Source organism: Cinclus cinclus, chromosome 8 (genome assembly GCF_963662255.1).
Source record: "Cinclus cinclus chromosome 8, bCinCin1.1, whole genome shotgun sequence".
NCBI lineage: Eukaryota > Metazoa > Chordata > Aves > Passeriformes > Cinclidae > Cinclus > Cinclus cinclus.
Genome location: NC_085053.1, coordinates 22,194,387 through 22,218,158, shown reverse-complemented (window position 1 = coordinate 22,218,158; position 23,772 = coordinate 22,194,387). Strand labels below are relative to the sequence as shown.

Sequence of the window (23,772 nt, the reverse complement as noted above, 5' to 3'; positions counted from 1 at the left end):
GTGGTCCTTGGCAAGGCCTAGCTGATCTCGTTTTTGAGGAGGAATACTGGATAATATTACCTGAGATCCCTTCCAACTTCATCATTTTGTGGTCTATGAAGTAAGAATTCCTTCCTCCACTAAAGGGAGTAGAAAACAAGCTAATGAAGCCCTCAGGCTTGACTTTTTCCATTTGGAAAGCTGTACTTTATACCACAGCATTCTTTGTGTAGCAAGTTAGGTGGGTGTTTATTTGCAATCACACTGCCCTTTTCCAGTGTCTGCAGTCATTTAACAGAGGTTTTGAATAATTTATTTTGTAATATTTTTATAATAAAATTATAATTAAGACCCATAATGTACCAAAGTGAATTTTATTACTGTCATGTAATGTGATCTTATTAAAAGACTGCAGATCAGGGGATCCTGCCCATAACAAAGCAAGTGGTTTTAGAAATGGAGTTACTGGAATAGAGCCTGATTTCCCACTGCATGCATGATCTTTCAGGCCAGATGTTCAACATACGAGCTAAAATTTTTTTCCCCCTATACAAAATCCTTTTGTTCCCAAATAATCAGCAAGGTTCATATTTCACAACAAAAATGGATCCTGCAAATTTTGATCAGCAGCTGTAAGCCAGAGCTGTCAAAAAAAACCAAAACCTGACTGCACACCAAGTGCTATAAAACTCCTGGCTCAACTTAAACCTGAAGACAAAACCTGTCTGCGTAGAAGGCACAGATACCAAAGGCAAGAGAACTAGTGCTAAATCTGATCAAGCATGCAAGGTCCCATTATTCCCAGTTCCCAAGGGGCTGTTTTTCAGGCACGCAATACAACAGCAGAGAAAAAGCCATGGACTCCTTGCTGCTGCAGCAGACTGAACACTGCCACGGGCCTTCCAGCCACTCCAGAGCCACGCTGTTCTATCCCACAGCCACATCACAGTCCAGCATGCACAGCTGCTCACTGCCCCTTTCTCTGAAAGGGATCAAAGTGGGGCAGGCTGCCACAGAGCCTGCCCTTGCCCCCACAGGGGACAGTAACCTGTTAGGGAATCCCTCGCTGCTCCTCGTGGGAGTGATGATGGAAAGTGAAGGTGACAGCAGCGTCCCAAGCAGCCTTGAGCACAGAGTCCTGCAGGCCCCGCTTGTCCGCGCAGTGGTGCCACTGGGACAGGTCCGAGGTGCAGTCGGAGCCGACGGGAGGGGGCCGCACCTGGTGCCCGTTCACACAGCGGCGACACTTGATCCTAGCACAAGGGCGGTGCAAGATCAGCACAAGGCTCTTCTGCTCTTTCTGCCTATGGGCCGCTTTAAAACTGCAGCCCAGTAACATCTGGATTAACTACCCTGGAGCTGAATTTTCAGTTTCTGAATTACTACTGCATTTCATTCAAACACACAACTACCTTCTGGTGTGTGTGACAGGTAAGGAGTGACCCACATTTCGAAAACTTGGGTTCTGTTTCCAATGGCAGTCCCTGTTCATGTATAACCATTTGGGAATGGTCCAGCAAGACCCAGAGGAAGGGCAGGAGGAGTTTCTCTTGAAAGGTGTGGGATGTTGATTAAGGCAGATCTCAAATGACTGCTGTTAACACCTTCTTAGTATTACATCAGGACTCCTAAATTCCATCGTAAACACTCCATCCTGGCTCCCACCACCGCAGGAGAGGTTATGCTCAGGCTGTTTTGGAGGTGCCCTACTGAGCTGTCACCTCAGGAGACAAAGAGCAGCAGCAGCCAGGCCAGCAAGGGCTGTTGCCATGCAGAATGGATACCTACACTGAGCTAAGCTTTGATACAGCTTAAAACTAATCCTCTTCACTTCCTGCCTGAATTAAGAGTCTTAATTTTCACAGCGAAGCATTTTTCCTGCACTCCCTGTCCTCCTGCTGGTGGCTTTAATACCACAGGTGTCTGGGCTGGGGGAGAAGAGCAGACAATGGAGAAGAGTATTCTTTTAGTTGCCAGAACAGCCCTTGGGCTGGCTTCATGAATTCTTAGCCAATGGAGAAGCCCTAGTATGGAAGGAGTTCAGCATTTCTTCACCAGTTCACCAGGAAGAGAGCAGTAAGGAAGGACCAAATTAGGGTCCACCAATCTGAACAGTTTTGATCCGTTTTTTTCTCTTTTCATTAGCTGCATTATTTCAGCCTCCAAAAAAGGCAGCTACAAGACAGTTTGCTCCCTTGTCCAGCCAGCATAGCTTTCTTAGACAACCAAAAGGCAGGATAGCAAGGAAGTGCTCATGTCTAATTGGTTAACAGCTTCAGAAGCAGAAACACTTGAGGCTCACTCTCTGGCTTTCCTCCTGCTGCCTGGGAGACCCCTGAATAACACAACCAAACCTTTGCTATCCCATCCATGAGTCATACAGAATACTTACTTGTCATGGGTGTCACTGGTGGTGGTCTCATTCAACGTGAAGAGCTCCTTCAGCTCCCCAAGTGAGAAATGCCTTTCTACATCCTGCTCTTCATCCACCACGCAGCTGCTCAGGGCTTTCTTGTGGGTCTGGCGCTGGAATATCTTCTCCTCTATGGTCCCTGTCTACAGGCAAGTCAGAGATGAAGCACAGTTGGAACACTGGTGTTAAAGGAGCTCTACACAGGGCAAGTGTCACAGATCAAATGGCACTAAGCTGTTGGGACCACTCAGTGCCTCACCAGTACAGGTGACAGGCAAGTTTTAGTACCTGCACTCCAACCACGTGTTTTGTTGCAGATCTAACCCAACTCTGCTTGTACTTTCCCTGTGGCTGCAGGAGTGGATCCAGTGGAGATATAGATGAGGAAGTGGAACTGTCATTCATGGCTAAAGCTCACACACTGCACCAGGTTGTGCTGACAGAAAGGAAGGGAAAGGAGCTGAGCAGCTACAGCTGCTCCCTGACAAAAAATCCCAGCAACAATCTCCCCAAGAAGCAGCAACAAGGTCTAGCCCTGGGTGACATGGGCACCAGCACTTTTTTCTGGTTCATCCACACACAGATCAATCACATCCTGCCTGAAGGGAGATGTCGGCTTTCAGATGTGCAGAAAGATCAGCATGGTGTATTTCTAAGGCAAAAATCTAAGAGCAAAATGTTTGTTTTACAAACAAATGTAATACCAAGGAGGGGGGTGATTAGTCATGATTTGCAGACTGATTTCCTATTTCTAAAAGCAAAGGAGCTCCCTGCTTCCAAGGGCAGCAAGGTCTGAGAAGTCCATTAAGAGAAGATGGGCAAAGAATGTCTGTTTCCTCAAAGTAAAAATAGTAATCGAGCAAGGAACATAAGCTTACACAAAAAAAACAAACAAAAAAAAAAACACACACAAAAAATCCTCCCAACAACTTCCCCCCACAACCAAAATAACCCCAAAGTCTAAACTAATGAGAGGTGAACAAGGGCAGAGGAGACACTGCTAAGCAGTAGTCACTACTGGCACTGCTGGACAAAGTGTTAGAGTAGGCTGAAAAGAGCAACCTCCTTCATGGTTTTCCTCTACAGAGCAGCTATCCCATCTGCTCACTGGCAGCTCCATCCCAAATGCTGCTGGTAATTCCAAGAACATACTTGCTGTTTTCTAAAGTACACATACACCCAACTAAAACAGACTGCAGCCTAACTGAAAAACAGCAACTTTTGCATCAGACACCCCATGAAATTAAAGAAGTCAGATGCCTAAATGACTTCAAAGGAACATCTTATCTGCAAAGCCACAGTTGTTTCTCAGAAGCCAGCCACTGCAGGAAACCAAGGGCTGCAGTAATGACCCTCCAGCAAGAACCTTCATGGTTTTCCATGGCAACGCATCTAAGGGTAGGAAGCAACTAAGTTCCAATCAATTCTGGTCACCAACACAGAAGAGTTCTTTCCCTTCTGGCCCCAATCAGAGCAGCCGCAGTCTGGGCTGGCACCCAGAGCTGCATGCTGAGGAGGGGAGAGGAGCTTGCCTCACCGAGAGCAGTCGGTAGATGTAGCACGTCTTCTTCTGGCCGTCACGCCACACACGAGCCATGGCCTGCTCATCGTTGGCTGGGTTCCAGTCGGGGTCAAACATCACCAGTCTGTTGGCCCCAATCAGGTTCAAACCACAGCCACCTGCTTTGCTGCTTAACATGAAGATGAACTCAGGGCTCTGGAAAAAGGCAGACTTGGATTAGATTACAGAGGCAGCCATGCTTTTACTCTCAGCACTCAGAGCTGGCAGGAGAGCTGCTCACGTCTGGCAGGTTCTACTCACCGAGGGGCTGTTGAATCGCTCCACGATCTTTGCTCTCTTTTTAATGGACATGGTGCCGTCCAGCCGGACATACAAATACCTGAAACATACAGCATTTACTGCAATCAAACTACTGCCATCTTTAGAGCATCCTACTTAAAAGAGAAAAATCTGTCACCATCAGCCTTGTAACAACAGAATAGGCTTTAGAAATGTTAGCAGAGGGCCAAAGATTTTCTACAGATAAAGCACAAGCTACATTAGTTCCAATTCAGGAACACCTGAGCTAAAAGACAGATCAGAAGTTCCTGCTGATAGAAAGTGTAGAAATAGCCAGTTCTTTTACAGCATAGGCAACAAGTACAGGCTAGCAGGATTAAACCAGTGAAACTCAAAAACAAACCTTCTGTTCCTGCAGAGCTTTTCAAATAGATCTAGTGTCTGAGTGTAGTTGGACACTAAAACCACCTTGTCATTACTGGTGCTTTTGGTAACAGCAAGGATGTAATCCAAAACCAGCATCTTTCCTGGGTAAAAAGTAAAGAAAGAAAAAGCTAGAGCAGAATTCCCAACTTCAGACCCTGGAGGGGCACTTGGTAAGATGCTAAATACAGTCTTGTGATTTCCTGTGTTAGTTAGGCAGCACATGTGTGCTGCTGAGTTCCACCATACCTGACAGCTGGGGTTCTACAGATTTGGTGCTGTAGCCAGAAGGGAACAAGCCCAGGGCTCCCATAAATCCTTCTTCCTCTTCCACACACTTATCATAAACAAGAGCAGGATCTGGAGAATAAACAGAGCTCAGAGACCATGGAGTGCACAAGGGAGACCCAAAGAAGCTCCACCAACAGTGCAAAACCCATGTGAGCAACTCACGATTACAGAGCTTCTTCAAGGATGTGATGGAAGAGAGAGATGACACACTGATTTTGCCCTCCTTCAGCTCCTCCACTGGCTTGGCTTGCTTCAGGAAGTTCTTGTACAGCTCAGTCTGCAGAGGTGTCAGTCTGAAACACAACAAGAGCTCTACAGTCCCAGCCTGCAGTCAAACAAAAGCCCTGCTCCATCTCCATCTACAGGATGTTCCTTTCAGTTCAGTTTTCCTAGCTACAGTACAGACAGCCTAGAACTGTCCCAGGGCTGACAGAGTATTGCCATCTTCCAGAGCTGGAAGAGAAGTTTGCAGAGACTGCACTGCCCAGGGCTCTGCTCTACACAGCTGCCAAGAGCTTACCAGCTGGCTGGCAGAACCACCAGTTGTGGTCTGTGGCTTCAGGAGGAAAAGCAACATATTGCCAATGGCTACAACATCATTCCTAGAGGGAAGCAGTCACAACAAGAATTGGAGGACTTATTGCAATTTTTCAGTCCTTGCTTCCACTATTTCCCAGACATAGCAGATGCTTTTTGGTACCTGCAGCAGACCACCTGTTCAATCTTCACTGGCAGGTATTTGGACAAGATGTCTGAAGTTCTCCGAATTAAACACCTGCAGGGAAAGAAATTAAGATCAGATGCTTGGATGACTCTTGGATCACTTCTATTGATAAAACTCTGTTTTATCACTATTATTCCTCATGTGGTCAACAGACAGTCCCTTTGATATTTTCTCTCCAAATGTCTGTGACAGTCCAACACATGGCTGAGGCCAGACACCCACAATCCACATGAAGCCATATTACAGAGCCTCATACAACCCATTGTTTTGCAAGGCTTCCATGTGGTTCATGAGATTTGGAGAGATCAGACATGATTCCACCTACACAGAGAGAGCTCAGTCACAAGAGAAACTCTGCTCTTCCTCAGACTACCAACAGCATTTGCAATTTGAGCTGCAACAGACCAGCAGCACGGACAGCAAACAAGTACAGGGATCAACCACCATAATCCAAAGTGCAGGCAGGCAACTCCCCATTTAATAACTCAGCAGCCATGCTCACCCAAGATGGGCTCATGGCCTGGCCCAAGATTCCAGTAAAGGACATATCCTTTGGCCTCTGGAAATGCCCCACTGAGCAGTTTTGCCACATTTCAGAAAAGGTGGAATAGACTAGAAAAAATGCTGAGCTGAGCAACCAGAGTAAGAGGTGCAGAAACCCAGTTCTGCCAGGAGGCATCAAAAGTATGTTACAAAACCTACAGAAGAAAGACAGCAGGGATATATGACAACTCCAAAATCAGTCAAAGGCTGGTAAATAAAGGAATAATCTGGTCTCCGAACCCATAAGCAGTAGGATGAAAAGTAATAGGCTTAAACTGCAGTAAGGAAGATTTATGTTACACATTAAGAGCATTTTCTAACTGCAAAGACAGCGGTGCCCTGGAAAAGGTGTCCTAGGAAAACTGCAAGATCTTCATTGCTGGGTGGGGGTTAAGAGATGGTTTAGGTCTAACACCTTCTACCTTAGGACAGCAAGACTGATTAGATGCCTTCTCCAGGGCCCTTCCAGCCTTACCTCTAGGATTCCATATGTCTGTGCATCATTGTCCCATTTGCAATTCCTACCAAATTCAACAGACTCATCTGTTACTACTTTTGTGCTTTGTATTCCCTATTTGTGTACCATGACTGCTGAACAATAAAGGAAAGGACACAGACCTCAACAGAGCCAGGCACAGGCACTCCTGAACACACTTTTACATCCATTTTTCATCAACTATAAACAGAAATAAATGCACCTCAAGAAGCAATAAGCTTTTCTCCTCACAACCTTTCCTTTTTCTTAGGCTTCTGCAAGCTGATCTGAGTCAAGGTCAGGACTGTCTCTATGGAGTGACTCTACTTAGTGTGCAATTTAATTCACCATGACTGAACTGCAGGATTGTATTTGTGACGGCTGCAAAAGATCAGACTAAAAAAAACAAAACAAACCAATCAACCAAAGCCACCAAAAAAACCCCACCGACAACAAACAGAAAATCAGAAAAAAAACCTGAAGACACCAGCAATGCTGAGAATTCAAGAGTCTTTTCTAGAAAGTTCTTAAAGAGAGCCAAGCAATTACCAGCAGATGTGGATAAATTGAATGTATTCACAAAGAAAAAAATGGTATAAACGAGTACCAAAAATCAGCCAAAGATAAATAAGATAGCACTTCACATCACAGAGGTGCTTCTTGGGGATCAGAAGTCCCATCTCTGACACTTATTGTCTATCCTACCTGCCCTACAGAGCCAACAAAACTGTGAAAGTGTGAGCTGGACTCTTCTGTGACTTGGGCAATCAACAGCAGAATTGAGTGGCATTCCTTATACTCCTGCTCCTCAACGCCTGGACCAGATGGATCTCAAGTCTGATCTAGCCCACATTTGTAGCTAACATAAATAAAAGGATGCTGCCTGATTATTCAGGTCCCAGGAGAAAACAGAAACATAAGAGTAAAATAATAATTCAGTACCTGAGAATACTGCTTGGGAGTGACTGCAGCTGACTATGCCATGTCAGTTCCATTTATCAGACTAAAGATCCATGCTATGTGGATCTCTTGGGCAATAAATACTCCCACAATCACTTGCTGAATAGATGTAACAGGCAAGAAAATTCATTACAGCTACAACTGTAATTCAGAAAGATAGCAGAGCTTATGCAAAGGGCTTATGAAAAAGCTCTGCAAAGAGAAGAGGGATGAAGTTCACCTGTTCACAATACTGATCAGCTCTTTAAGCCTCTCTTCTCCCTTGTGTCGCTCAGCTTCACTTGCATCTGCATCTCTTCCTTTCAAGATGGGCATTTCAAAATGCCTTTTAAATTCCTGTGCAGTTCCTGTATAAAAAAGAAGTGAAAAGGTGACAACTACTACCAAAGAACCTTTGATCAAGTTCCCACAGCCCCAGTTACCACACCCCAAACACTGAGCCCAGCAGATATAAGATCCATAAGACTGGTATTTTTTTCTAGCCAAGAAAGACTCACACAAGGCAGACAAATCAGTACAACAGATAATCATTTTGTATTCCAACAACAGCGCAAAGCCAAAGGTCATAGAATTTTACTTGAACAGTCATGCACATACTGCTTTTGCTCACATTCCAGTTATACTTTTATTCCCAGATTTTTTCCCTGCAAACAACAGCATGGGCATTATCTGTGCCTACTCCAAAATTATCTGTAATCAGTTGCTTATTACTGGCTACAGGCTGAAAGTGGGAAAAATGCCTACTGAGTGCATGCAGCTTTGCTGCAGTAGTTAGACCATTAACCTCATCTCAGTGAGAACGAACTGCAAGTACAGAGAGAGTAATCTTGCCCAAAGTACAGGTCAAGGGGGGCAGGTGAAATCCCATCAGCTCCCTGTAATAACTACCCAAAATTGAAGCACACAGAAAAAATAGATGTAGAACATCTACCATCCCATTCCATCTTCTCCTTGGGAACTCCTGGGGGCAAAACAGCAGAACAGAAAAAGACACAGCCCAAATTCTGCTTGTAAGATTAAGAACCTGATGAACTGTGTTTAACTAGAGTTGTGTGTGCACTAGAATTAATGAGAAGTCTCTTGGACTGGATGCCCAGCAACCGAGACTATCACGGGTGATGAAAAAAAATCATTTACAGTAGCACTCGGTTTCACAGATTCATTTTACCCGAATTGATTCCCCTTCCAAAATACCTGTCAGAATGGTGTACTTTGTATTAGAATCTTATTTAACTAGAGCTCAGATGATACACAGCCTCTAGAACAGGGCAACCTGACCTAGGCTTTCTGGATACAAACTGAAAGAGACTAAAGTCTCATAGAATCACAGACTGGTTTGGCATGAAAAATACTTTAAGGGATCATCTAGTTAAAAGCCCCTGGCATGATTTTGCACCAACTTCTCAGTTGTTGCCTTTTGCTGGCATTGAGGGAAGCCTGGCCAGCACCTTCCCCTCCCTCCCATCTCCCACACATTCATCTCTTACCCAGAATGCCTGAATTGACAAAGTGTACCAGGCTGAAATACTCCAGCAGGTCATTCTGAATAGGGGTGCCCGAGATAAGGACTCGTCGAGGTGTGTTTAAGCTGTTGAGAGCCTGATAAGTTTGGTTTTCAGAGTTCTTCAATCTATGGCCCTGTAAAAAAAAAAAAACCAGAGAAAAGGAATAAGGCTGATAAATCCAGTGGCCCTGTTAAGAAGCAACTTGGAGATCATCATATCAGCACTGATAAAAGGCATCTCACCACTCTTCCCATTCCTGGTAGTGGAATAAGTGTTGCAACAGATTTGTTTCAAAGACAAGGATCCAGTAAAAAACCTGAAGCCATTATGTGAGGAAACAACACATTACAAACTTCCCAGACCACAAATATCTGAACTCCACCCAGGCAAGAAACTCTACCATGAAAATAACAACCACCACACAATATAACTCTTAAGAACTGCTTCCTGTTCTAAGATGGCAATGTTTTCAGCTATCGACACAAGTGCTGAACTCTGGACCAGTAAATATGCTTCACCCAAGGTCAAGAACACAAGCTACTCGGACCACATATACAGAGGATTGCTTTGTACCCTAATAAAAAGTGAATCTTCACCCCTTACAGGGGTAATCTGAATACAGGCCCTATTTCTCATGCCTGGAAGAAGCAACTTTATTACCATCTGAGTGCTGGGTAGAACAAAGCACAAGATAAGATGCTTTTCACAAGTGCCAGACTGCAGCAGAGGTGAATATTTATTTGGAACATATAGAAGCCACAAGGCCAAGGATGTGGGTTCCCAGACTCCCTAGGTGCTAGTCCCCTTCAAGGGGTACAGAGAGGTGTGGACTCAAAGATAAAAAGTTTATGGGAGCTAGACACCTGAGGACACTCACTCTCTTTAAGCCACTCTCAGCACTGTTCTGGCAAATACAAAGCCACACCACTGGGTGGCACCCCTATTTAATAAATTCCTTCTACCCAGAAACAGAGGACACCTCAACCCCTGCCAGGCCCCAGCCTGACCCTCTCAAGGAGGCTGAGGAAGGACACTTGTTTTAGCATCTCTGGCTCTCACTACCTATAACCACAAATAGGGAATGACAAGTGAAAAAACAACTCCATTTCAACCATGTGAAAGCAGAGCTTGACTCACACCAATGCATGAAAACCAGTAAGCCACCTGACACTACCCACAGAGACAGGCATGCACCTCCCCTCTGGTACATATTTCACATGGAAAGAGCCTTAGAAGGGACAGATCAGGGACCTATAAGTGGATGCAGTTACCACCAACTGGATTTTCTTCATATCTTGGCTCACGAACACACCTCTCCCACTCAAGCTCACACTTAGAGCCTCTGAAACACCAGAATGGGTGATGTCCACAGCTAAGTCTTGTATCCCATTGTCCACTCTCCTTTTAAGAAAGCAGACCCAGTTTCACCCACATGTTGAGGAAACAACAGGAATAAATTCCCTTTAAAGGTGCCCCCGTACCTCATCACATATGACCAGCCCAACACTGCCCTTCTGCAGCACCTCAGCATGCAGTCGGAAGGTCTCATAGGAGATAATCAGAATGGGTGAAGGCACTCGCAGGCCACGCTGGTTCATAAAGCCAACTGCAGATGGGAAGAGGGAAAAGGAAAAGAAAGGAAAAAGGCATGAGGTAATCTAATAGAAAACAGGTCAAATAGTCAAAACATTTTCCTTAAAAAAATTATGAAAACCCTTCCACCCATATATACCCATTCTTCTTTCCCCACAACTGTTCCCATTTCCATGTCCCTTCTGCCTCCCTTCCTGCCTTCTGGCTGGAGCAAAACAAGAGCATTGGGACTACCCTAACACCTGACTAGACTTGGATTATGGCAAAAGATCAACTATTACCAAACATGCAAGGGTCAGAGCTAAACACGTTAGTGGAGAGACAGCCACCAGTCTGCAGAGATCCAGTGACTGCTCAGAGATGTTCACATGAGCTGCTGCAGCCTTCTCCCCATGCAAGACTTTGACCCCAACCAGCAGAATGCCAAGACTGCAAACATTTCTGTACCTAGTTTACGGTCAATGTCTTCCTTGGAGCCTCCATCAATGGCCAGTGGCTGGATCCTTCCCCCCAGCCATTTCTCTACTTCATTGTACCAGTTTCTCACTAGGCTGGAGGGAGACACCACCACGGCTTTCTCGATTTCAGGCTTGCAGTCTGGGCTTTGCCGGAGAAGCGTCCACATGAGGGTGATGCACTGGAGAGTTTTGCCCAGCCCCATTTCATCTGCCATGATACAGCCATGGCTCCCAGGGATCCGCCGGCTCGTCACACAGTCCCAGAGGAATTTCACCCCCTGTCAAAAAATTGTTCTCTCAGAGCATGATGAGGACATCAGCAGAGTGACAACTTCATTACCACAATGCGCAGGAATGATAGCACAACAAACAGCAGATCTGTGTAGCACACACATCCCTGGGGACATGCAGTGTTCTAATGAGACAGAGGGAAATCATCTGAGGCACAGCTAAAACGCTGTCACATCTGGAGTGAAACAGCACTACTGATGCCAACATGCACCTCACAACATGCACAAAATCTTGCTACATTTCACTTGTACAATTCTAACCAGCTTCCTAATATGAATTCCCAGAAATTTCTACCCTCGGGTGCATTAGGATCTGGCCATGAACTAACATGCATCAACCGTTTCAAAGAGGTTTATCATCTTAACACCACCAAATCAGGTAATTTTAAAGAATCAGACTGAGTAGAGGAGTTTCTGCTGCTCGAATAATTCCCAGAACACCATCATCAGCCCTCATAATTTCTGCCTAGAAGCAGTGACTCACCTGGGAGCTCAAGGTCCAAAGCAGATTTAGCTTTAGAGAAGACACAGGGCTGAGGTTATAACCCACGTCACATGGTGGAAGAAGAGCTCAGCCCTGCATTAGGCTCTGACACATCAGTGAGACAGATAAAAAAAAGGTGGGGGGGGAGGGGGAAAGTAAAGAAACAAACTTCAAAAATGTTCCTGTACCATGTGATGATAAGAGAGTGAAAGAAAACCATGGCACTGTGCTGGGAACGTACAGGCTAAACATACCTGCAAGGATTCATCCTCCCTACTCCACTACTTAGGACTTGAAGACTGAGCACCTTGACCTGTACTTTCAAGTCCTTTTCTTTGTTTCTTAGGCTTTTAAGTAACAGGCTAATGGAATTTATTTAAGCCAATTGTACAATTATGAAGTACATTACTGGCTATAAGACTGCATTTTGCTGCAGAACCAGCACCTAGACAAAAGTCACAACAAAGCTGGAGCAGAGCTGCACAACTATGTAGGAGCATCAGCTGAATAAAGCAGCATAGGAATCTTAGCAGGTAGACTCATTAGTCAGCCTAGAGCAGAAAATGCTTTATCATCAACATTTACCTGCCAAAAGACAGTGTGCCTAGGATACCAACATAACTTTGATTACTTGACAAAAGCACCAGCAGGCAGCACCCTACCCAAAACCAGAGTGCCTCCAGCTATGTAGGCACTATGTAGCCAGAGATGCACACTACACTGGGTCACAGGTTCATTACCAGATCTGAGATAAAACTATGAGCCATGAGCAGCCTACAATGCTTCCAGAGCTATCTGAACATCTCCCATGCAGGGACACATCTAGCTTGACCTGCTTAGCCTGCAAGATGAGCAATCACAGCTTCCATCTGTGCTCCCTCTGGGTTTAAATTATAATATACTGCATCTGGGATGAACTTCGAGCTGTCCAGAAACCTACATCAGGTATTTGGAGAGTTGTACCCACTGTTGCCATACTATGATGTTACACAAATTTACAATATAAAATGTTTTTGGCAGTCTCCACAGTCAAATTTCATGTTTGCATAGGTCAGGCACAGCTCACACCTACCAAGGCAGCCTCCAAAGAACATTGAAGCAGGAACCTACTCTACACTTCGATGGGGACCATGGTACCAGAAATTGGAGCCTTAGTGTTTCCTGGCTCAGGGACTGCAGATCCAATCAATTCTGCTGAGCAGTTAAACAGTGGTGGAGAGCCTGCCCTGCCTGACTCAAAACTGGGCTGCAATATAGATTATTGCAACTATATCCTATCATGTTCCACACTGAATTCCACCCAGCAGAGCCATATGTCCAGACTTCAAGGTAAGTAAAAGCAGGACTTTCAGCCCTGACTCTTTTCTTGAAAAGCGACAGGGAATATCACCAGCATTCAGGCCTCTGAGAGGATGCTTAAAACAAATGTGTCACTTGGTATTTGCATCAGACTAAAGTCTGTTAGACTATAAGTCTGTGAGGTCGATGTAGACCTGTAACAACTCCAGCAGCTTTTTGAAATGGAGCAAATTCTCCAGCCACACCCTCAGGTCCCAATGGAAAACTTACTTCTCTCTGATGGGGTCGTAAAACACGACTGAGGACAGGATCCACCACAACATGGACAGGTACCTTGTCCCTGCAGGAGACAGACAAAGAAGAGAGTGTGATAAGGAATTTGGCACATGTTTAGGTGTAAATCTCACTGCTATATTGAGGACTCCCCTGTAACACAGGGGAAGCAACTTCAAACAAGAAAGTGAAAAATTATTAATTCAGCTTTGAGAATGAAGTTAGAGACCTAGCCACAGCCTGACACATCAGTGAAACCATGTATGTGGGCTGTCCTTAAATAAAACAAGGGCAGAATGAGGTTCAGAGACAGTTAAAAAGTCAGTATTGTTTTTCTTGTTTCTGTAACAATATTGTAACTAAATTTCTGGAGAGAGAAACCCCTCCCTCTGTCCATGAAGATCCAATTGACAGCTGTTTAAAATTATAATAGCACAAAACAAACTACTACATCAGAATAAAAACCAGTAGGCACCCTTACATTTGAGAGTCATCTCCCTTTGCTTGTCCTTAGATCCTGGTGCTTCCTGACTAACAACTAAGCCATGAGATTTCTCTAAGCAATTTCTCCATGTGTATATGCTCACTCCCTGCAACAGGTTTAAATTTTTGATGCAGGAGAGATGGAAAAAGTCAGTGAAAGAACTCAAACAATCCGGCATGGTTACATGTGATTGTAACCATACCTGAACCAATCCACGCAGAATACTCGGAAGACCCCAGCTAAAACACATTTGGGAGAAAAGCGCATAAATCTACACCCAGAAAGAGGTCAGAGCTGCAGCATTCACACCAGGTGATGATGACTCACTTGTCTATTTTCAGCTGGTCATGAGCACTCAGCACCGGGGGCTCGTACAGAACCAGAGCTCCTTCCTCAAACGGGTCATGGAGAGGACCCCTCAGTCCTGCTCGTTTGACACCCAGCGAGCGCAAGCCCAGGGGCCCTGAAAGCAAACCAAGGAACAGCTCAAACAACAACATCTTCCTGGAAGCAAGCAGAGCCTTGCAGCCGAGTCTGATTACATCTAGGAACAGTGAATTAATTGGGTGCTGGAGTGGAGGTGCACGCACAGCTGGTGCAGACAGCAAACCAAGTGGGGCCGTTGTTTGGCAGTGCTCTGGCAGCACACAGTGGGAAGCTCTGTGGCAGGAAAAAACAGAACGAAGGAACAGAGACAAAGATGGAGCAATGGTACTGCTCACCCAAGGCAGTTGTTCCAGTTTTTTAAAAGCCAAAGAGGGCTCCAGAATTGTAGATCTCAACAGCTCAACAAATACGCACCTACATATAGAATATGCTGGGTGAAATTCTCTTTCGGGGTCACCTAACCCAGATTAAGCCAGAGTTGTATCTTTGATGCAAGGTCAGGAACTGATCTTTAACAGTGACAAAATTCTACAGCACCGCAGCCAGCATCATATTGTCACTACCTGCTCTGGGGTATTATTTTCTCTCTGCTGAGCAATAGTAGATGTTTGGCCTTGGAGCCAATTTCTGTGAAAAGCAGAAACCAAGCATGAGGCCCTTTTCCTAGTACTGGATTTTGATGTCACAGTTTTGAAATGGAGATGAACAGAAGAACACACATAAAAATCCCTTTTCCCATCAAAATTCAGGCAACTGTGCTCCCAGGATTGATTTTGCTTAAAAAACATGTATCAGTCCATTTCTCCACTGTTTACTAAAGCTCCTTGCAAAACAGGAGTGTATCACAAGCTGAGGAAGCAATGCACACACAACAAGAAAGAAAGAGCACAAAAAACAGCACTTTTCCCAATTAAGAGAGCAAGGTAACAGCCACAGAAAGCAGCTTTCCCAGTTACAGTTCTGTTTGAGTCTCCTGACAAATCCACTTCTCCAGAAGTGAGCTTTGCCAAACTCTTTTGGGGCTTGTCATTCCATATTCAGTGGCTGCTTACAGACATTTTTATAACTAAAATTTGAGTGAAACTGGTTATTCTGTATTCGAGTTTTGCAGCTGGAGGGTGAAGGGGAAGCAGGGGACATGAACAGGCCCATTTGTTTCTGAGATCTTATGTTTCACTGATTCAAACCAGCCGAGGCTTTGAACTTCAAAACAATCTCATTTTGAAGATCACCTTGAGGCTCAACACACCAAGCCAAGTAGAAATAAAACTGGCACATACAAATCTTTTTCACCTCAGCCTTCTGTCTGTTAGCATCATTATTTAAATGATAAACCTTAGTGGCTTGGAATTCATTTTGCTTTTGTATTTGTGATATGGTGTAAAATCTCCTGGCACTACATCAAATACATAGCAGTAAGACTATAAAATCCAATTCTGAAATGTAGGATTATCCAAACTAAACACTAGTAAGAAATATGAAGACTTTGCTAATATGCCAGTATTTTTCTTTCAAAATTAAGTCAGGATTTCTGGAACATATGCAACAGTGCAAAAAAATAACAATAATCCCTACTGATACATTTGACAGGCCTAAGCATCATCTGTTTTACCCGAGTCAGCCAACACAGACAATCCTTAAACCTCCTCATCTTACCTTTATAATTTGGAATGGGGACTTTGAAGGGTTTGGACAAAATACTGCGGATAAAAGCCTCCTAGGAATTCAGAAAGAAAACACATTTCAGAAGTCTGAAATCAGAGATTGCTCAAGAAAGCAAGTCCAGGACATTTTTTAAGAACTCAGTTTTGCCAAGAACTCAGAGTCCCTCTATTTAATCTACTCAAGCTTCAACTCCAACTACTTTCAAGACTATCCAAGAGGAAGAAAGTAACAATTCAGCACAATTTCCTCCACCACTTCTGCTTTTCTAAACTATTTTCCTTTGGGTTTTCTAATACATTAAATTGATTTTTCATAGCTCCCATCTTCCTAAATCCACTGGCTTTATTCACTTTAAAGGCTATTGCTTCCCCCTGCCTTGGTAATTCAGTCAGGAAACTAATTTCCTGTAAAGAAGCTTGGTTACCACTGCAGGAACATCCATGCTGGATCAGCAAGCACCCAGCTAGTCCAGCATCTGGTGTCCAGCAGTGGAAGCCCAGAGAGAACTGGGCAGGCAAGCAGCATTTGACCCACCTGGGTGGAAAGCAACTCACATCTCTGGGTACTGTCCTTCACCTGTGTCTCACAGAACTCCTTCATTCAGGATTTCCACTACAGCAAGTTCCCCCACCACAGCTCCTTCAACATTAAATGGCTGGAGCTGGCAAAAAGCCTCTCCAAAAGACTTTGTGTCTGCATGGAACTTCCGTAACACCTCAGTTTAAATGGAGGCACTGGGACTTCTTGCTGAGTGAGCTGTGTGTGTCCCAGCAGCAAGCCCACTCACGTGCTGACTGCTGTCCAGGCAGTGGGGTCTGTTGGTCAGCTGAGCCAAGGGTTTGCGGAAAGGTGACCTGTAGCATTCTCCACTCTCCGCCTCACCCGCTGCCTTCTGCCTCTTCCGGCTCTGGAAAACAGAAGAACCAGAACCAAACAACTCAGGGGCAGCTGGGGAGAGCAGGAGATGCCCTGCAGTCACACTCAGTAAGCACCAAAGCACACAGACCATTGCCCAAGCAGCTCTGAGCACACACAGCCATCACTCAACCCCCCTGCCAAAGGATTCACACAGCAAGGTCACTGCACACTAAAGTTTAATTTACATGAAGCTTAAAACCTTCTCCTAGTTAAGAAAGTAACTACCACTTTCTAGCCTACAAAAGCTAAGATTTTAGCCTGTAAGAGCTAAGCCAACCACTCAAAAAGAAAAGCAGAATTAAGAAAAGGAAGGGTCAGTAGCATGGAACAAACATCAAAGTCCCCAGAGGCTCCACGGCACCTGGTGTTATGCAGGTGAAAGGCCTCGCACTGAACCCTACATTTCAAACACTTAGAAAAGCATGAAAATAAAGAGGTTATTGATCTGTTTCCTGATTTAACACAGTCCTCTTCAGCGAGAGGCACGGTTTCAACCATCCACTGGCACAGAAAAATGGATTTGACACAGAAAACTTTACGTGTGACTCTTCAACCTGCATGACATAGAACATAACTGTAAATTAGAATTAGGGCTGGGACTCGTGTCATTATGAATGGCTAAAGGAGGTCTTTGCAGATAATCGGCGATACTGATCCTACGGGGTCCCGTTACAAAAATATGTAACATTCTGCCTTAAAGAGCCTATTCCTTTCACACACCACTCGAAGCTCTCACAGGGATCACTTTTTCCATAACCATCTGTGCACGGGAGGTCTCCCACCAGCCACATGCCGAGACACGAAGTTTTACGGCAGCACAAACCGGGGGCGCGGTGCCCAGAGGATGGAGAGGCTCAGGCACCGGCGAGTGACTCGGATGGGGGTCACACGAGGCCGAGAACACGCACACACGGGGGTCACGTCCCGGGGCCTCTCCCTCACCGTCGGGGGCTGCCAGTCCTCCTCCTCTTCCTCATCTTCATCGCCCGCCTTCCTCTTGGCCAGCTGGCTGGGGGCGAGGCTCCTCCTCTGGAAGAGAGGCACAACATACACAGTGAGAGGCCGGGAGGTTGCTGTTGCTGGCACAGACACAGACCCCGGCCCGGCGCCCCCACCCCGCACCCACCATCGCCTCACGGGAGCGCGCGGACGCGGTAACGGCCGCCGCGCGCGCCGCCGGGGCGGGAAAAGCGCCGGGCCCGGCCCCGCCCCGGGGCCGCAGGCCAGACCGAGAGAGCGCCGAGCGGCAGCGGGCCGCATCGACCCGATCGGGGCTCCGCGGGGGGAAAACCGAGAATGGGATTCTGTGTCAAGTACGGGTGTTCAAAGAGGGACTGGGAAAGAAAGATGGGAAATAAATAAATAAATAAATAAGGTGAATTTTCTTGCTGTCCAAACAAAGATCCTGCCCGGTCAGTTCCCTTCAAGGAAGAGTGATGCTGGCCTACAGAAGCTGCGCCGCAAAAGAGTCGAGGTGTAAGACTGTAGAAGGGAAATCGGTACAAGGGAATAAGCAGTGAAGCCATTTCTTTTGGCAATGAAGCCGTTCCCTTTGGCTCTTCAGCAGCTTGGGCGCTGGCAGTGAGGTGAAGGCCGCCATCTCCACACAAAGGTGTGATGGCGAGAGCGGGGACGTGGCTGCAGTGAATCCCGGCAGCAGCAGGCACAGCCACGGGTGTTGTGATGTGACCCTTGGCACCCAGGAAAGGGCAGTACCGAGGGGAAAGCTGTCCCTTCACAATTTTATCTCAGTTTGACGCAATCCTAGGTTCTTTTGTGAGCTTACCCGTTCTGACAGGTTTGATGTTGCCTATATTGTGTATGACATTGTGGCTGACCCAAAATCTCTCATTATGGGCCAGCATCACTTTCTGCACCCATGGAACAAAGAGAAAATCCCTTTGGAGCATCCTAAAGGGTATTTGTGAGGGTTCAGGACGAAAAAGCACACTCAGGGCAGCAGCAATTTTAGCATAGATTTGTTTTCCTTCCAAGAGAAGGGTGGGCTAGTCCTCGGAAAGAGCGAGGCTGTTGCTGTTCCATGGATCACAGCTGACATGATAAATGAGGGCTGGTGTTCACCAAGCAATTTAAAGGACAGACGTCTTGCAGGGTGTGAAACTGCAGCATTTTGAAGACACACAGCTGAATTATCCTTCTGGCTACACAGGGAAAGCCCCAAACAACTCGGTGAAATGAGCCAAGTCCTCTGACACCTGCAGTTAACCCTTCTATCGACAGATAGGAAAGGCATCCTCCTCTGGATGAGATTCCCACACAGCTTGTGGGGAAGAGGTGCTGCTCACAGGCCTTGGAGCACATCCCCCAGAGCCTGTGGGTTCTTGGAGGCTTTAGCAGCTGACTGCATTTAATAGATCTTGTGAAACCTGACAAATCTGCAGACATTGTCCACGGATCACCTTGGGGACAGGCAGGGAGTGAAACGTGGCCTTTAGTGCAGTCCAGCAGAGCAAATACATTCAACTCCCTGCAGCTCTTGAAAGGATTTTGTCTTTTCTTCCTCCTCCAATGAAGAAAGGAAGAAAGGGGAAGATGGATTTCCCCTTCGTTGTTGTTTCACTGGTAAATTTGGGAAATAAATGCAAGAATTTCCTTGTGTCACAGTTGCCCAGCTGACTTTCATAAACAACAAGAAAGCACCTTTGGCAGTGCCCCCACCTCAGTTACATCCTATTTCACTATTCAGTTTATTAAACATCTACATTAATACAGTTACATACCTGTAAAACATAAAATACAATGGATACAAGACAAAGCCAAATTCTTAGATCTTTAGGACTTGAGGTGTAAGTGGGCATAAATTCCCTGCAAGAATTTTACACCCCCTGAATATCTCATGCCTTAACTTTATTCCCCTGTCTTTTTCAAGTCCATCCATTTGCCAGTATTTTATTCCCAAAGCACTTTCAGAGCTCTGTGATGAATGTTAGATGTTGCAATTACTGGCTCACTGGGCAGAGAGTGCTTCTATAGGAAGGTAATTGGCTATTTTTCCTGGCACGAATAATATTAACAATAATAGCCTCCCTCTCCATGGCTCTGAGAGCAGTTCTGCTGTGTGATTTTTTTTCCCTGCAATGGGAACAGATACACTTTATGGCCCAGGCCAGGCTGGGTCAATAATAAAGGGAAGGGGAGGCAACATTCCTGCTCCATGTAGAGCAGCAGGAAAGATCTTAGTCATCTTACACCCAACACAGAACTGCTGTGGGTTCCATCCTGCAATGGCTTTTCTCTTCTAACCATTCATGACAAGTCCCAGAGGGAAATTTGGGGTGATGCCAATGTCTTGAGAGCAGCCAGTCCCCTTGTAAGGCAGCCTAAGGCAAGGTGGACATGCAAGAGGGACTTTCTTCACAAAGAAATTGGCAAGAGTTCCAGCAGAAAGAAATATTTTGTTCTTTCTCCAGAAGGGAAGATCAAAGGGCTTGCACAAAGCAACAGGAGCAGCCAGGGACCAGGTCAGCACTTTCCAGGGCTGTGGGTCCCAGAAGAGACACTACTCAGCGTTCTCTTTTCCACTCTCTTCTCTAAAACAGCACCTTCAGGCAGAGGTTAAGTACTGCCCTCTTCCCACCCCCTCTAATTACACAATTTACTCCTTTTCTACTGTAATCAGCTCCCATTTATACAGCCCTGAGAGATCACAGGATAATCACCATGGGGAATAATCCTGTCATTTCCCTTGCTGTCTCTGCAGGATACTGAGTCCCTCCATTACAAGCAAGGAGAGGGGAGGATGCCAAACATCTTCCTCAGGGACTCTAGGATTAGGCAAAAAAGCAGTCCAATTTTTTTTCTTGTTTTGTTTATATTGTTTGTCCACATCAAGCAGAGCCTGTCTTCCAGTCACCACCATGGTATGAGCTCGTGGCACACCCTGGGTATCAACCACCACCACATTTCCCTGGGACCAGTGTTGCACTCAGACCCTGTGGCACTCCTCTGACCTCCCTGACTCGTGGGATTGCCCTCTTTTACACCCTCCCCCTTTTTTTATTTTACTTTTAAGGCTCCTTCCTTTTCTGTGGAACACAGGCCTTCCCCAGTTCCCTGCAGAAACTTTTAAGAAATGTTGTGGAAGAACTGGGGCCTCTTACCCAGCTCTTCACAGGCAAGAGAACTTGTGACCTTTGTAGCAGGCAGAAAACAGCATGAGAGAGATAATGTAAGAAAATATCTCCTAATGGAAGGACACCTCAGACCTTGCCTAACAGCTCCAGCCATTCTGCAATGGAAAGGAGAGGCAAAAATCTGTAGTCATGACCAGAAGGACAGAGCTACAGATTTAACAAAATTCAGCAGTGCCACCTGGATCTTCTCAGGTGAAGGAAGCTATGAAGGGGCCAGGACTGCAAGATGCTCCAGCATAGCTTGACCATATTCACCTGAGAAAGTTATTAATATCCTTCCAGTTAATTCCTTTGCAAACCACGAGAGGGAAACTATGATCATACCAAGTTACAGCCAGCTGGAGTTGTGATCCCATCTCATCACCACCAGAGACAGCTCATCTGTCCTTGCAACAGAGCCACTTACTGAGACAGAAAACACTGAGTGCTTTGAAAATATTAACTTCAGGGAGAAAAAGTCCTTTTCCTTTCTGGAGGCCAGGTGCCATTCTACATGAAGCCAAGTCACAGGCTGGAAGGAGATGGGCAGCAAAGATCCCAGCTCTGCTGCTGCTCTTGGCACGTTTGCATGATTACCACCCAAAAGAACACAGTCACAAGCCCAGAGAGATGTGAATCAGGCTGCTGATCCACATCCCACCCCTGTTTGTCTGGATGCTGAGCTGGCACAGCCTCCAGATCTTTCAGCTGTGCTAGGCAGGGAAGGGCTGGGGGGTGACCCTCATCCCACCCCTCATCCCCTCTGTCACCCACTGCAGCCTGAGCACAGCCAGGGCACAGCTGTGTGTCCCTCAGCAGGGTGGCACAGCTGGGTGACCCTGTCTGAGTCACTCTGGGGGCCCTTCACATTCAAACATCATATACCAGATTCCACTGTTTCTTTTGGTTCATTTGATTGCTGTCCTTTTGGCTCCAGTGGTACCTAGTCCTTATCACTGTTAGAAGGGAAAATGGAAGGAAGGAAGGGAGGAAGGGAGGAAGGGAGGAAGGGAGGAAGGAAGGAAGGAAGGAAGGAAGGAAGGAAGGAAGGAAGGAAGGAAGGAAGGAAGGAAGGAAGGAAGGAAGGAAGGAAGGAAGGAAGGAAGGAAGGAAGGAAGGAAGGAAGGAAGGAAGGAAGGAAGGAAGGATCCTATTTACTTAAAGCAGCAAAGGCAAAAGGAACAGGGAAAAATCTCCCCAGCCACTGCTCCAGTGAGCTCTGAGCCCCAGAAATGCTACAATCTCACTTTCTTCCTCATGGGTTTGATACATCCCTCTCCAGATACCTCCTTGTCCCTGTGCTGGAAATCAAGGACAGAGACCTGCACACCATGCCGAGCCACAAGGCATGACTTGAGAGTCATGGGAAGGAGAAGGGACCAGTGGCACGGAGACAGGAGGAGAATGTGGGATCAGTGGGATAGCAGGAAGAGGGATGGCCTCCAGGAAATGCAACAACTGCCTCCAGAGACAAAGCCCTGGGCTTTCTCTTACATTGTTCCTGCATCCACCATTAATCACTGTCTCTGGCACTAATTCCACATTAATCAGCTGATTCCTGTTCAGGCTTGTGGCACTGGCTGAAAAGTACCTGTAAACAGAGGTTCACCCACCAAGTGATGTCCCCCCACTCTGAGAAAAGCCATCAGCCGCTTGACTGCTTCAGGCATTGTCCCACTAGTCGGGACTGCTTTCAGGAGCCAGCCCTTCATTCAGGAGGAGGGCAATCCCCACAGGGTATTTTCTCCTGCACCACTTTTGTGTCTAATTTAATTTTTTTGCCAGAATGTTTTTAAACATGCATAAGTCTGACTCAGCAACCCAAAATATTTCATTTGATGCAAAGCAAAATGTCCTATTTTGTTTACAAGCTAATTAGCCAGTCTTATCTCGCTCACCTTTATAAGCACACGCAAGCCAACAACACAGCCTGTGAATATGAAAAAGCCTGGATTTAGGAAACATCAGAGTCAAGCCATACTGGCACTTCCAAAAGCACATCTTTCATTTCTTATGGGGAGGAAGGGAGGCCGAAATGACTTCCCAAATTCAGCTTGATTTTGCAAATTGGTTTAGCCCTGCTGAAGGTCCATTTTTGCAAGAAATTTACAATCAGTTACAATTTTCCTTGCCAAGCTCAGACACTTAGAGAGCACTCAGAGAGCTGCAGAGCAAATCCAAGGGCAGCTCTCAGCCTTATGGACCGTGGACAGCCCCTGATGCTGCTGGGTCCTCACCAGGTTATAAGGGATGTGTCACCTCTAACCATGTGGGACTGCCCTCCCTAACCCCTTCGTCTTTGGACAGAGAGCCCTCCCTCTGGCAGGAGGCAACATATTATTCTCTCTGCCCCGATTAAATCTCAATATAAAAATTAAAAAAAAATAAATTCTGGCTTCTATAACTAACGACTTAGGACAGAGGAAACATCATTTCACTGGGGCAATTAGAGCAGTCTAATTAAACCCAAGTCTTCTGATCAGGCTCTGCTGGTTAACTGGGTTACAGGCACTCTGGATTATATTAACAAAATGAATCAGTTAATTATATGACAATCAATAAGAAGCAAAAAGTAGGACAAGCAATTTGCCTTTAAATGACCATCTAAATTCATCAACACGATACATGTTTGTAAGTGTTAAGGGGCAGACATCACAGATCTCCTAGGTACTAC

General features: G+C 45.8%; 1 protein-coding gene across 1 annotated transcript; it reads right to left on the bottom strand.

The window, feature by feature from the left end:
* Positions 1-988: 988 nt before the first annotated feature.
* RAD54L (RAD54 like) lies at positions 989-18,565 on the bottom strand. The gene is made up of 19 exons (XM_062497938.1): positions 18,510-18,565; positions 18,092-18,269; positions 17,908-17,994; positions 16,835-16,954; positions 16,039-16,099; positions 14,323-14,458; positions 13,509-13,578; positions 11,155-11,443; positions 10,596-10,720; positions 9,097-9,247; positions 7,830-7,956; positions 5,608-5,682; positions 5,070-5,200; positions 4,866-4,976; positions 4,597-4,720; positions 4,215-4,293; positions 3,930-4,109; positions 2,372-2,535; positions 989-1,232 (listed from the first exon to the last, which is right to left on the bottom strand). The coding sequence occupies exons 1-19, from the start codon at positions 18,563-18,565 to the stop codon at positions 1,031-1,033; spliced, it is 2,466 nt and encodes an 821-aa protein (XP_062353922.1). The 3' UTR covers positions 989-1,030.
* Positions 18,566-23,772: the final 5,207 nt, after the last annotated feature.

What these genes read in the sequence shown, in the direction of transcription:
- RAD54L (XM_062497938.1), bottom strand. Translation starts at nt 18,565, where the DNA reads ATGGCGGCCTTCACCTCACTGCCAGCGCCCAAGCTGCTGAAGAGCCAA. An exon ending in GGCTGGTCATATGTGATGAG is followed by an intron (nt 9,248 to 10,595) that starts GTACGGGGGCAC and finishes TTTTTTTTACAG; the next exon opens with GGCCATAGATTGAAGAACTC. An exon ending in AAGCTCTGCAGGAACAGAAG is followed by an intron (nt 4,294 to 4,596) that starts GTTTGTTTTTGA and finishes TGTATGTTTCAG; the next exon opens with GTATTTGTATGTCCGGCTGG.